At 41.3% G+C, this 13,793-nt stretch overlaps 1 protein-coding gene across 1 annotated transcript in view; it reads right to left on the reverse strand.

Moving 5' to 3' along the window:
- The window catches only part of LOC142960552 (glutamate receptor 3-like), a 58,029-nt gene that overhangs the window by 29,552 nt on the left and 14,684 nt on the right, over positions 1 to 13,793 (reverse strand). Inside the window, 1 exon segment of the mRNA XM_076102430.1 lies at positions 180 to 367. Coding sequence (XP_075958545.1) covers positions 180 to 367 — 188 coding nt within the window.

Below are 13,793 nucleotides of genomic sequence, written 5' to 3' on the forward strand. Positions count from 1 at the left end.
GTGCCTTATGTCACTGAGTGTGTAGATGGAGATGATGTTCAAGGCCAAAAAGTGAGGAAAAGACAGTGTTTACTCTACTGGAACATAAAGGTGTTCAAGGACAGAAATTTAGTTTCTAGTTATTTTTCTCAAATTATGCCGAGCTGAACTAGAAGTGTGTGTGTGTGTTGGCTCAGTACCTGCTCCAGTATGGAGTTGATCCTGCCCACCTCACAGTCAATGAGAAAACGTTTCTCTTGCCGCCGGTCCATCTCCTCGATGATGCGTCTGTACTCCGTGGGGTCCACAATGTTTCCCACCGAGCGAGCTGTCACCTGCCAGTTATTGGCTACGGCCGACTCCATGATGGCCTGGAGGATTGCAAAACCTGGAGGAGCAGAGGGAGAATAGCTCCATCACGCAACTGTCTTTTTTTTAAGAGCACAGCAGCAGGTAAAATGCCTGGCTGACGATCCAAATTGCTGTAAAGAAGAGCTGCGTGGGTATTCTGGCTTTCGGCTACAGTTAGCAACATGTTAATGCCTGAACAGCTTTTTATTCCAACTATTAACAATCTGAACAATAAAATGTAAGAAATAATTTTAAAAAATGATGATAGAAAATGTTTACAGCAGGTAAAGAGGGTTTCAGAATAAGACAGGTCTGATCTGTATCCATTTGGGTGTTATTCAAACAGTCTCCAGACAGTGAAATGTGGACAGTTGCTAGAGTAGGTGGATAGGAGGAAGAACACTGAAAACAATGCTTTGAGATTTCTTTTATGAATTAAACATCAGCCCCCACGCTCTTGCACTGGATGCATTTGCAGTTCATGTATATATTTATAAATCCATGCTGTCAGATACATAATTAACGACGTTTTACAATAGATGCATTACAAAGGTTTAGGAATAAGAAAACTTCGACAGACAAAGCAGATTGAGAAATGAAGACGAGATGAAACAAGAGTTCACAGAGCTAGATATACCCACAGAAGATGAAGTCAAAGCTGCGGCGCCCATAACAAAGACAGAGAGCTTACAGAGCATAATTAACTCACTATTAATTGGGAAATGGCTGAGTCCCATGCTGCCTGAGCAGTGTGTCACGGGAGGTCACATCACTTATCTCTTTCCTGCCTCACTGAGGAATCCAAACTTGCAAATTTAAGGCTAAAGTGAACGCAAGTAGGGAGCACGGACACAACAATAAGACATGAGGCGCATACTCCAGCAAATGTAGTGTAATGGACTGCTAAAGATGCAGTTTCATGGAGCACAATGAATGCAGAGCTCCCTGTGCCATGGGGTGAATCAATAGATGAGGTATATGAAAGGAAGAAGCTGAGCTAACAGTTACTTGGCTGAGCAGCCACGATACACCCGCAGGAATTTGGATGGTTCCACTGATAGTTTACTAAAGGGGTTAAGGATACATGGTCAGCAGTCAGGATGGGCCACAAAGGCACTTTCTGTATCCGCCAGACGAGAGGGACATCAGTGAAGGAAAGAAGCCAGAAAGCTTTTGTTATGTTTGTTTGAAATAGTTAAGGTGAGGAAAGTAATTCGCGGCTTTTGTACGTTTTCTTTTGGAAAAGAAACAAGAGCTTTGGCTGGGAATTAACAAGAATCCTTTTCCTTTCAGAAACAACATGTGGTCGATTTACACTCCTTTAGTTGTACTGCTTGTTCGTAAAGTTTGGTTTCTACTGAGCTTTTAGTCCTTTAATCTGACATTATGGTCAAATCAGAGGTGATATTATCAGCTACGGGGAGGCATTGGTAAATTTGGCTTTGCAGTCGGTGCAGATAAAAGAAAGTGAAGGTGAATCGTCTGACTACTGGTGTTGTTCCAGTAAACCAGAAGCATCTCCCGCTGAGCTATTTGAAGCTTTCATGGAGCCGATTCAACAAAACATCTGTTATGTGAGGACAAACACAGTGACGTGACCACACACACTGTCACACACACACTGTCCCATGAGCTAAGTGTCACATAGATGCTTACAGCGTCCTATGAACATAAAATGAAGGTTAACAATCATGGGACCTTTCCGATTTGACTGAAAAAGCACTTTTAAACCATCCGTGTTATCCATCTTAATTCTGTACATTATCATAACATTAACAGATTACTTAAGTTTCTAAGTCTACAGTCAAAAGTGTATCATAATGTTGCAGCTGTCAGTCAAAATAACTGTAATACAACAGAGCAAACATTTCACATCACGAAAGTTCATTTAAAACTCTAATGTACAGTATTTGTTACAATAAATTAGGTGCATTCCTACAATTAGGTTATGTATTAGCATTTATTCTAGTGAGGAGTGGGTATAAGAATATCATAAACACAGTGTTTGAATGATTGACAGAGAATCGGTCACTGCCATGGACATGAGGGCTGCTGTGAGTAAACAGCAGGCCTCAAACTGGCTTTGTTTAGGTCTTTTGAGTTCAGTTCGGTTGATTGTTTTTTGAGTTGAGTGAAATATGAAAGCTGGTGACTAATGTCAATGTCAAACCCCTCAATCGAAGTGGCTTTACTTAAAATGGACGCAACTCAACAAATCCAGGTCATTATCCATTAAGGCTGTGAGACTGAAAGCATAAACTGGGATGAACTGCAGCCATTAAAAAACGCATCATGTAGGAAGACCACTGACCCTTGAAAAGGTAGCACATTATTAAGCCGAAAATATATTAAAAACACAAAAAACAGCTGAATAAATAACAGCTTCCAAGACAGATAATGACAACGTACATGGGCACATTTGCATATTTCCATTATCTGACGAACAGTGCACACAATATGTTGAGTGGTGCACGGTGGCAGGAGCTCATTACGTGCAGTATTGGGTCATAACTAACTGACAGAAGGAGAATGCTTTACCCCAGCTACCACACTACAGCTGAATGGATTAAACGAGCAGAGCAAAGCAGCATCACATGCTGCGTTACCCTTTTTTCTCAGCCCAGGGATGAAACTGCTGATTCCATAGAATAAGGGATAATATCACGGGTGCTAAAGAGCCGGTGTAAAATGTGTTTATGTAAATACAAGTCAGCCACAGAGCCTCTCTACTGGAAGCTGGCTTTACACGGGCTAAATGAAAACGGGTTCTCACCCTGTATCACAGTCAAGTGACGGACTACGTCCCTGCAGCACTCTTAACTATCATGGCTGCTGAAGCTGTTATATCTCCTCCTGTATGTTTGCTTCACAGAGTTATGCATAGAAGTCCGTGCTCATTAATACTTTGGACAGGTCTGGGCTTGGCTACACAGTTATCCATGCATTATTTGTAAAGGTATGGCTATTATACAGTAAAGGCTCAGTGAGGCCCTCAGACTGTTGAACATGCCCTTTTAATATAAGAGTTCCTTATTTCTTGAATTATTGAATTGTTACTGCTATTAGACCTGAATATTAAAGTCCCTCTCCACTCAAAAATGTATTTCACTTATTTGTACTTCACTTGGATGTTTGACCTTCACTGTGCAGAATGGTGTATGTGTGGAGTTTGAAACAAGAAGGTTGTTGAAAGTTTCTTGAACCTGATTTTACGATGTGTTTGTACGAGCATGACTTGGTGACACCACAGCTGGTTTGGAAGTGGATTGTGGTCCTTTATTCAACTTACACATGTGTGATGTGGAGCCCCGAAGCCTCCAGTGCACATACATCTCCTCCAGCCGTTAACTTTTGAAATGACAAATATTTGCATATTTATTGATTGAGGGCGAAGCCGAATGTGTATTAGATCTTCCATATTAGACACAAATTACTATCCAAAGCAGAGTCCTTTTTGTGAATGTCTTAAACATGTTATGTGTTTCTCTAAAACTCTTAAATGCTTGAGGAAACTAAACTGCCGTATGCATCTCAACAGGACCAACGGTATGTTTTTGGAGTTGATCGCGACTGGTTTTCTTCTAGATTCAGAGGGAAGATTAGCTCAGATTATCTGATGACAATGAATCTCAGCATCCATTTGTTTTACTGTACTGTAGAAATTAACAAGTCGTTTTTTTCTCAAAGCTAAATTCTTATTTTGTTCCATTCATCAAGTGCACGAGGTTGTAGAATATCTTTAAAAGAGTACTCGACTGGCTGTGTGTATGCCATTAGCAGCTAATGTCATCTCAAGCCTCTAGCCACACCCCCAGATTTTTTCCATTTTGAAATTAGCAGTCCTCTGAATTTAATTATGAATACATCTGACAAGTTACTTATGGACCTATCCCTTAGTAGATGTAAAGCATAGCCTGGTTCATTTTGGGGCCACGAGCAGGCCCTCCAGACCTCTAGCTTTTAATCGTTAGCGTTCAAGTGCAAATAACCCAGAGTAAAAAACTGTATTTCTGTACTTCTGACTGACGTGCATTATTTAATCACAAATGTTTTTTAAAGAAATCATTAATTCACAGCAAAAAGAACCATTCTCTTCTCAGTCTCTTCTCAGCTAGCTCTTCCATTCTCACTGGTGACCGCCACTGACAGACATGTGAGTTGCGATGTTCCCAATAGAGCTCCTAAGTATTCAGAGCACACCGACTCGGCTGACATGTCCGCCCTCCATTCCCCCACTGGTGACCTTCACAGTGAAGTGCTCGGCAGACAGCACTCAGATCAGGTATGGCCTTTAAAGACAAGTGTCTCTCGCTGGGCGCCACCACATCAGCCAGTGAGTCTAAAGAGGCAGAGATGTGTGTCCACATGTCTGACACTCAGGGAGGTTAAGGAGTTCAAAAGGACATTCGGTGCGACTGTCCCGTCGTAGGGCATTGTGAAGAGTCTGAGTCCATAGGTAAGAAGGTGCCGAGCTGACCTCAGACTGGATTTGGCTCCGTCATCGTCCAGACTTTATCAGGTCAAACAGGCAAAAACATGTTTGTTTGTTTTTTTAACAGCTGGAAGATATCAATGCAAGAATCCAGCACAGTGAATCTCTCTGGTGGCAGAGGGGAAATGAAAAGGCAGAAGCCGAGTGTCAGCTCTCCACCCAGTCTTCTGTCACATAGAACTGAACACCATAAGCTGGGATATGCATGACACTTTGAGTAATGTTAGTAGCTGCTTAAGAAAAAGGATTTGGGGGGGGGGGGGGGGGGGGGGGATTTACAAATGATTCCCCTTAGAGTTTTATTTTCTGTAAACTAAGCGGGATATTTTGGATATTTGAGCTTGCGATGTTAAGCTATTCAGTATGCTTACAATTAAAGATATGTAGAAATAAAAGCTTGAAGTGTGAAAGTCCTGAAATTGAGGAATGAACGTCAAAGGACATCCAAGGTCTCTTTGGTGAATATTAACACTGATGTGATTTATCAGTTGGTGAACAAATGACAAAGTCTTTTGGTCCAAGACTTTTGGTTGACTTTGTAAACAGATGGCGTTTTACAACAGCCAGCAGGCAGGACAACCATCAAGGGCATTTTTGAGTCAATTATTCAGCACCGTCCTGAAAAATAATACATATTCAAAATCAGGAGCATATTGTCGCTAGGCTATATATAGCAGGGTAAAACTATTTCATTTCTCTCAAGTAAAACGTTTTACAAACACAGCCTTGGTGTCAGGCAAAACAGCGTTGCGGTGCTAAATTTCCGTTATCGGGCATGGACGTACATTTGTCAAGTGTCCAAAAACACAACTCCAGATGAATGCTAATGTTGCTGTATGTCTACACTCACCAAATGTATGTCTGTCGGGTTATTTAGAAGTTCTACTGTCCTTGATGGCCATCAATTAAAGATACTTCACTCTCACGGCTCTCATAAGCGTTGTTTTTGGCCTACAGGCAGCTGTTTTCATCAAAGTTAGCGTCTAGCTGGCGAACATAGCGGATCATTCATCAGAAGTTTTTGGAGACACAAAAAAAGAGCTAAACGTGAGTTAATATTGGACTTCACCAGGTGAACAGAAACACGACTCCAAATAAAAGCCAATGAAGCTGCTGGATAAGTAAATAGGCAATTGTCACTTATTATTGCAGTTTATGTTAATAAGAAGTCAGGCTGTAAATATTGAAAGACAAGAATAACGTTGATTAACAGAGACACATTTACATAACTGTTTTTTGTAAATCTAATGTAATGTTTCTTGACATTTGATAAAGAGATGCAAGCACCTTGAAGTCAGAAGTACATAAAGAGAAACACAAACACACACCTGTAGGACAAGAACAAAAGGGAAAAACCAGCTTTGATCTATTGCAACATCTGTTTCCTCTGCGGTTCATTCGGCACCAGCACGCAACTGGACAGCTTGCTCTTTCATCAAGTCACAACTGATATCTGTTTTTAGGTGGCTGCTCCTCAAAGAGAAAGAAGAGACGACGATGACTCTCCTGAAGGGATAAGTGCCGACATGAACCAGACCTGCGACATGTTGAAGCTGGTTAAAAAGTCATGCGAATGAGCGTGACATTCGCATGACAATCTGTCATGCGAACAACAATCTGGCAGAGGGGCAAAATATATGAGGTGGCCAAAATGTGTCAACTGCTAGAAACCCGGGACAGAGCAATACAAATATATGCTGCCTCAAAAAAAAAATTCCTTTCAAGCTACCAAACTATTAACCTCAAGAAAATGGGACAAGATTATGGTATCGGAAGCGCTCTGGTTTTTATAAGTAGCCCGAGTAGTATTGACCAATTGTCCTGCAGCTAAGCTTAGTAGCACACAGCACTGCCCAGGATACCAGTATGTACTCCTCTGATATGGTGTTCTCTGCAGCTCACACGATTGGTTTTATAGAACGGGTTACAGCACTATTGGGTTCAAAATTGTAGGTTACTCGCAGCTATGTATAGCGCGTTAGAATAAAGCATCTTCTAATTGGCATGGTGTGTAAGTTTTGTCTTTCTCTACTTAACTTGAAAATATGTTAAACATTTGCTGAGGCCTAGATTTTTAAATCCCGAAGGAAAAACATTTGATCAAATGTAGAATAATGCATTTACCAAGAGATTTCTTTCCTCTGTAACAAGACGGCGTTGGAAGAAAGAGACGGACTGAGGCTTTGCTGGCACCTGAGTGTGTGTTTCTTCTTGTCTGTCTTGATCAGCGGCTCACATGGCGGCTGAGCGTGGCGTGCGGTCTCAACTGTGACTCAGTCGTCCCTCCCCCTCCTTGGAGAAGGTGACCTCTTTAAAGTTCTCTTGCAGGCATCTGAACTGTGCCGTTGTCATGGGACGCGCAAAAGCTAAGCGCGACACCAAAGGAGAGACTCAGACAAAAGCTTCTGAACTTACTTCAGAGGAATCTCCAAAAAAATCTCTAAGCTTATATGTGGCTCCACAAAGAAGACTGTTTTCAGTGGGCAATGCTTACAGAGCCGGGGAAACATAAAAAAAAGGATTAAAGCTGCCAAATGACAGTAAAAGGACACTTTTGAGTACAATTAGCCCAACAACGCCTACTCCCAATGCAGACCAATGCAGATAACGGCTCCCTGTTCCAAATCATCTGAACTGCAAAGAGCCCTGCACCCCCACACCGTTCACGACTGCCAAATCTCCGATCAGAGCTAATCAAACTTAATTATTTCTTATTTAATGACAGCTGCAAAGTTGCGAACAGAATGTTGAGCATTTACTCCTTGTGTTTCCCGTCATATTTTATGTAAGTTGTCTTACACATTTCATTAAGCAAATTCATCAACGTTTGCTGCGCTTCAAGATGTTTCCGATTCTGAAGTCGTAAAAACACGACGTCAGTAGCGAGAGACTGAAAAAACACACGCGTAAAAAGCACAGATATTTTGTATTAGAACCACATACAAAGAAATGGAGCTCGTGTCCATCAGTGAGAGCTGCAGTTACTGCCTGTTCCAGCTCCCCTAAAAAACAACACCCTCCCATCTCTTAAGCAAATAAAAATGGTATAATCCCCTGGGGGGGGGGCGAAAAAGGGAAGCGCACATCACATCAATCTCTTTCATAATGCAGAAAGACTACGGTTGTAATGGCCTCGTGTTATCCTGAAAGCAAGTGTCCTGAAATAGATGAGAGACGTTTGAGCAAGGCAGAGACAAGATTCGAGCCATAAACAAAGCAGTGCCTTTAAAGCAGAGGGGCGCTCTATTAGTCGCCTGGTTTCTTATACGGCCACGTAAAGCGGAGAGGTTAGAGCAGATTAGATACGACAAGCTGCATCTTACAGGAAAAGGAGAGGAGGGGGCTCCGAATACACGGGGTAAAAGACATTGGGTGCATCTGACATGTCTGACAGTGCTTTGGCCCCATGTGCCATTTGCTGTTTTCTGACGCAGGAGAGGCACAAAGGCTTTGCTGACTCCTCTGTTCCTTCCCTCACTCTTCGTCTTGGTACAGCTTCATTTTCTTTTCTATTCATTCGAAGACGGGGCTATTTCTTTCTCCGCGAACGGCAGAGACGACAACGTTGAGCCGAGGGCTTGCCGGAGTAAACCTCTTGCTCCTGAAGTGCTCGCCCCTGCGTTCTCCTTAGAGCCGACGGGAGCAAAAAGTAATAATAAGAGCAGAATAAGTGGGATGACACTTTACAGATTACTCATTAGATAATCAATGACCAAAATTACCTTGTGTATTGATTGGCAAAGTGGCAGCATTATGAGTAAAGAGGTGAGGAAGGAGAAGGCAAGCATTGATTGTGTGTTGTGGATAACAGATATGGCTAATATGATTGATCAAGCTTCAAGCTGCTTATTGTCAAGATTTCAACGTGTCGCAGGTCTCAAATGAATTTCAATGCCTCCATAATAAACACAAGTGAGTGAGATGACAGTAAAAGCCTGGTCTTCTTTAAAGTAATTACAACACACATTTAACTATTGTAACAATCTCCACACAACCACAATCAGATGTGCCACTACTCTTCCACCTCTCACTCCCTGTCTGTCCTCTGGAGGTCAGTGAGAGATGATGGGAGATCTCTGTGACTCAACGCCATAGTGCTCATGGCACCAACGTCTACAAACTCTTTCTCATACTTTTACTTTTTGCAAACTCAGCCTTCAACCCACAATAGGCAGACATTCGGTACTGAGCTGCAGCTCATCCTACTTCACCATCATCATACGCAAGAGAAAGTGGCTTTGGGCCGCGATGTTAAGATGACAAATTAAAACTACACTAAGTGTCATAAGTACGGTTTGACAATTTAACAATGCGTTCTGTGAGACAATAACACTTGTCAAGCATTTATACAACTTATACAGTGGTAGCAGGAATTCTTTATGTCACTATTTTGATTTTTGATGAAGCACTTTGGTTTTTCAGCTTCATTTGCTGGATTAGCCAAACACTAAACACACGCAGATATTCCCATCTGCTTATTTGCTCTAATGAACAACAACGCTGGTTCAGGAAGAGCAATGAAGCCGCGCTTGTATTGACTAATGGCATTTCATGTATGCTTCACAATCACAAGCAGCACCTAGAGGTGTACAGCACAAACATTATTACCTGACAACTCACTATTTCTCTGCTTGTACAACTCCCTCCACATTCCCGACCTCCTCCTTTGTTGATTTCATTTTTAACTTATACAATGTAATGCTTTTGTCTGAGTTAATTAAGAGGGATTAGCTCTATAAACTAAATCCTTGTTGGTGCTCAGATTATCTTCGAGCACTCCCTCAAACAGCCTCCCTTCCACCAATTTTAACTGTGAAGCTATCTGCCTGGTCAAGTTTGGATAAAGTTTGATATCCCGATATAAAACAAAATTGTGATATAAAATAACATATATCGAGATAGTGGAGTTTATCCATATCTCTGAAACACTATTAGTAAAGTGTTGGGCCACCACAAGCTGCTGTCTTTGGATCTAGTCTATTCTGAAGGGATGAGCACCATTCTGCCAAGAGATATTCCCTGGTGGATGTTTTGATGATGGCGGTAGAGAGAGCCAACAGCACACAATTCACATTTGTATACTCAAACCGTGTAGTCAGTGTACTCTCACCCCGGCATGGAAGCGTCTGCATTTGTTATGTTTCTCCACCTATTTATTCAAGTTTGTTGTTTAGTACGTCAACCATGTGCAAAAATACTGTATGAGTGTGAAGAATACATGAAGGATGTTAAACAAACAGCTCACAGAACTGAAGCCATAGAAAGCTATGAGGGAAGTCGGAAGTGTCTCTGAGAACGATCTCTGCGCTGATACGGGTGTCCTTTTATTTACGTTGGAATATGGGTCGCTTTAAGCAAACTAGACCAGGAGGTTGTGTGAAAGGACTCATAGCAATGAACCACATGTACATTTTCTGTCCATTTTTGCCAGTTTAGCCATGAATGCATCCTAGACTGGTGCAGTATTGACTTTGTTCATGTATATTCAGCTGGTCACGTAGAGCTGCCCAGAGTACGGACTATCTGTAATGAGGCCAAGTGTTTTCAAGCAAAGAACAAAGATTTAAAAAGTGATGCTCCTGTTTAAAGTTATGTAACGTCTTTCTGAAGGTTGCTGCAGCTACAGTAGCGTGTTCCCATCTCTGCAATGAAAGCCTGTCGGCCAATCTGTTCAATGGAGGAAATGTGTCTTAATGTTTGAAAGCAAAAATGTCCACAACAAGTGACTGAGCCATTTCCATCTCTGGAGTCTTTAACTTACAAATGATCCAAAGCCGGGACATACAAGCATCGTATTTTATAAATTCTCACTCCCTGGGCCGGAAAATGTTTGATATTCTGTATTCATAATTCATATACACAAATTTCTAGATACAATGGGCTCGACACTGCAGTGTGGAGCAGAAAGTCTGCAGCTTACATGTTGTTTGATGTTGTTTTCGAGCTGCACTGCCTCTGCATGCGTGGATGAACATGGATCAATTGGTGCCATTTTGGGCATCTGGCAGTGAGCGCTTGACAACAGAAGAGGTTTGGTTCATGCAGAAACACTACGGCTACCGCCTCAGCTGTATCTTCTCACTGAATGCACACAGCTCTTTGAAGTTTCCATGAGTGACATCACCGCACACACACACACACACACTCACACAGCATCTAAAACTGCTTTTCCAAACACACTCCATTCCCAGATGTAAATTTAAGGCAATCTGATTCCCACAGATAATCTTAAATTCATTCAACACCGAGCCAGAGAGGATTCTCAAAAACATGGAGCCAAATAAACACGCTCTCCTTAAGAAAACAAAAGAAAAGGTTCTCTTTTGAAATTGTATTAAATTTGACACAGTTCTGTCTAACCTTGGAGAATCTTTTTTTTGTCAGCCTTGTGCTTTCTCATCTGCATCTCTACGGTATGTTTTTCAGAATCCTTTGAAACACATCTTACAAAAAAAGTACCTTTCAGACACTAGTTAGTTATTCTGTTACATGTGTATCCCAGTTACACTTGCCTTTGTTCTTTCTATGTTCTCTACGAGGCACAAGAGAGTCCTTGAACCGGGATAACAGCTCTCTCGAAGCAAAGGAGATTGATTGATGTATCTCAATATTAGGGCCTGGGAGGAAAACAGTATTCACCCACAGAGGAGGGGGTCAAGGCCTATTGATATATGTCCATTTCGAAGTGAAGGTGCAGTAAGGTGTTCACAGAGTGTAAACAGCTGCTTTGTGCCATACGGCCTCTCTCTCTCTCTCTCTCTCTCTCTCTCTCCCCCTCTCTCTCTCTCTCTCCCCCTCTCTCTCTCTCTCTCTCTCTCTCTCTCCCTCTCTCTCTCTCTCTCCCACTCTCTGTTAATGAGCCTGTGCGCCTGACTGCTGAGTGCAGCTCTTTAGCAGTGTGCAATTAATCAGACGTTTCCTTGCGGAGACGAAACCAACCAGACATTCAGCAGCAGGGCAGCGTGATTACACACCCAATGCAAATTCTCCACCATACCCATTTTTCAGAAGGGCAGGAGGATGGAGAAAAAAAAGCTGCAGTTAAGGTTGTTAGATTGTCCTCCTTCATTTTAATTGCAACAAAAATAAATTTAGATCTAGTTTGCATTATGTCGAGTTCATGAATCTGGAGGACATTTACTAAATGATAGTGCTTAAATACAGTTTTGAGGTACTTGGACTTTATTTGAGTTTGTCCATTTCATGCTACTTAGGAATTCTACTCCATTAAATTTAAGATGAAAATATTATACTCTTTAACGGTCTACATTTATCTAACAGATAAAGTTACCTAACAAATTAAGACTTCACACACAAAACATACGATAAGCTCATGCAATATGATGCATCCCTGTGTTATATAGATTAAAGATCGACTATGTAGCTTCATGGGATAATTGCAAATGCTAAAACATTTCCATCTAAAGTTAGTAAACATTAGCCACCATAAGCTACTGTAATGCTCATACCAGACCAAGTAAAGTCAGAACAGCAAAACTCCTGTTTTGTGTTGGATGAAAGTATGATGTGTTTTAGTTACACAGTCTCGCTTTAAACCATCCAACACTGTATACACATGTAGTATAGTAATACAAATCAGACTTTAGGACTGCAACAACATCCGCATTACTGTGTTAATCAGAATACATAGAGGTCATCATAGAGGAGAGGACTAGGACGGAGATACAAACTGTAATGCGATACAACAGTCTCCCATTATCAAACGGGGAACATACTGTACTCTAAATATTGTTCTTAATGAAACGACAGTTCTCAAAATCACCCCCCAAGACACGCATTAGAAGAAGTTATTCTGTCTGTTGATTCTTTCTGTGGAAATGTTTTTCCGATTGTATGTTTCTCAACGGCAGTGAGACTTTTTGTCTCTTGACATCAGTACAATCTTTGTTATCTTATACAATCTAAGTCATTCAAAGAACTGTAGCCAAAACACAATTCTACACACAGCATGTTTTGGTCACTGGAATACTGTAGCTGCTTTTAATCAAGTAGGATTGTTGTGTAAATTGGCATCATTTCGACAAACATTATTGCACTTTAATGTTTTAATAACTGGCATGAATGGTATACTGCGGTACCCCTTGTAACGTATTTAAGCACTATATGCAATTTGTAGTAAACTATGTAAATAAGAAAAAACCTGGTGTGGTCCTACTTTGAGTGGCCAGCTGGTGTTGCCCAGATGTTCCTCGGTTCAAGAGGTCTGTTCTGCCAGCAGCCATTAGTCTGTTTAATGAGGACCTTTCATAGCCTGTACGTCCAGGATTAATAGGTGATGATGCACTGCGGCAGATAAACACGTCTTCAATGACTCATGAGTGTGAAGTCTTTGTTGTGCTATCTTGGATCTGTGTTTTTTCCCCTTTTGCACCACTTATATTTGTCAAACAATTAATTTCTTCTAATGAGACCATGGGCTGCATGAAACAGAAACAGACTCCCAATCTGTGCGAAGCGCTGAGAGAAACAAACTCTCCTCGTTCTTTGATCACCACTACGAATGTGTCAGTTAAGGCAGTTTACATCAGTACAATACTGCCGTCAGAGGACGGCATCTCCAACATGAAAGTGAAGCCCAACCTATTTGATGGCGATGCAATTTCCAATTTGAGATACACATAAAAAAATTATATAATATCAGACGGTTTATGCATGGGTACATTAAGTGGTATCTCTGGGCATTTTATTTTCTATTACAGTCAAAATCCTATCATACAGATACCTTTTTGATGGTAGTTATGCCTTCGGGCTATATTAAATAAAATCCCTCTTATGGTGAGTGATGAAATGGAAGACAGAGACTGTATTATTTTAATGATTTTTCCAATTTCAAACTGACTTAAAGATGCCTTTGCTTTTGTTCTGAATGAAAGGCTCCGATCAGTGTCTTGCCATGGGACAGGCATTACACGTAGCATTGTAAAACGCCTCGACAGCCTTTTACTGTCAT

Source organism: Anarhichas minor, unplaced genomic scaffold (genome assembly GCF_050575085.1).
Source record: "Anarhichas minor isolate MPS153535 unplaced genomic scaffold, ASM5057508v1 ptg000027l, whole genome shotgun sequence".
NCBI classification, from domain to species: Eukaryota; Metazoa; Chordata; class Actinopteri; order Perciformes; family Anarhichadidae; genus Anarhichas; species Anarhichas minor.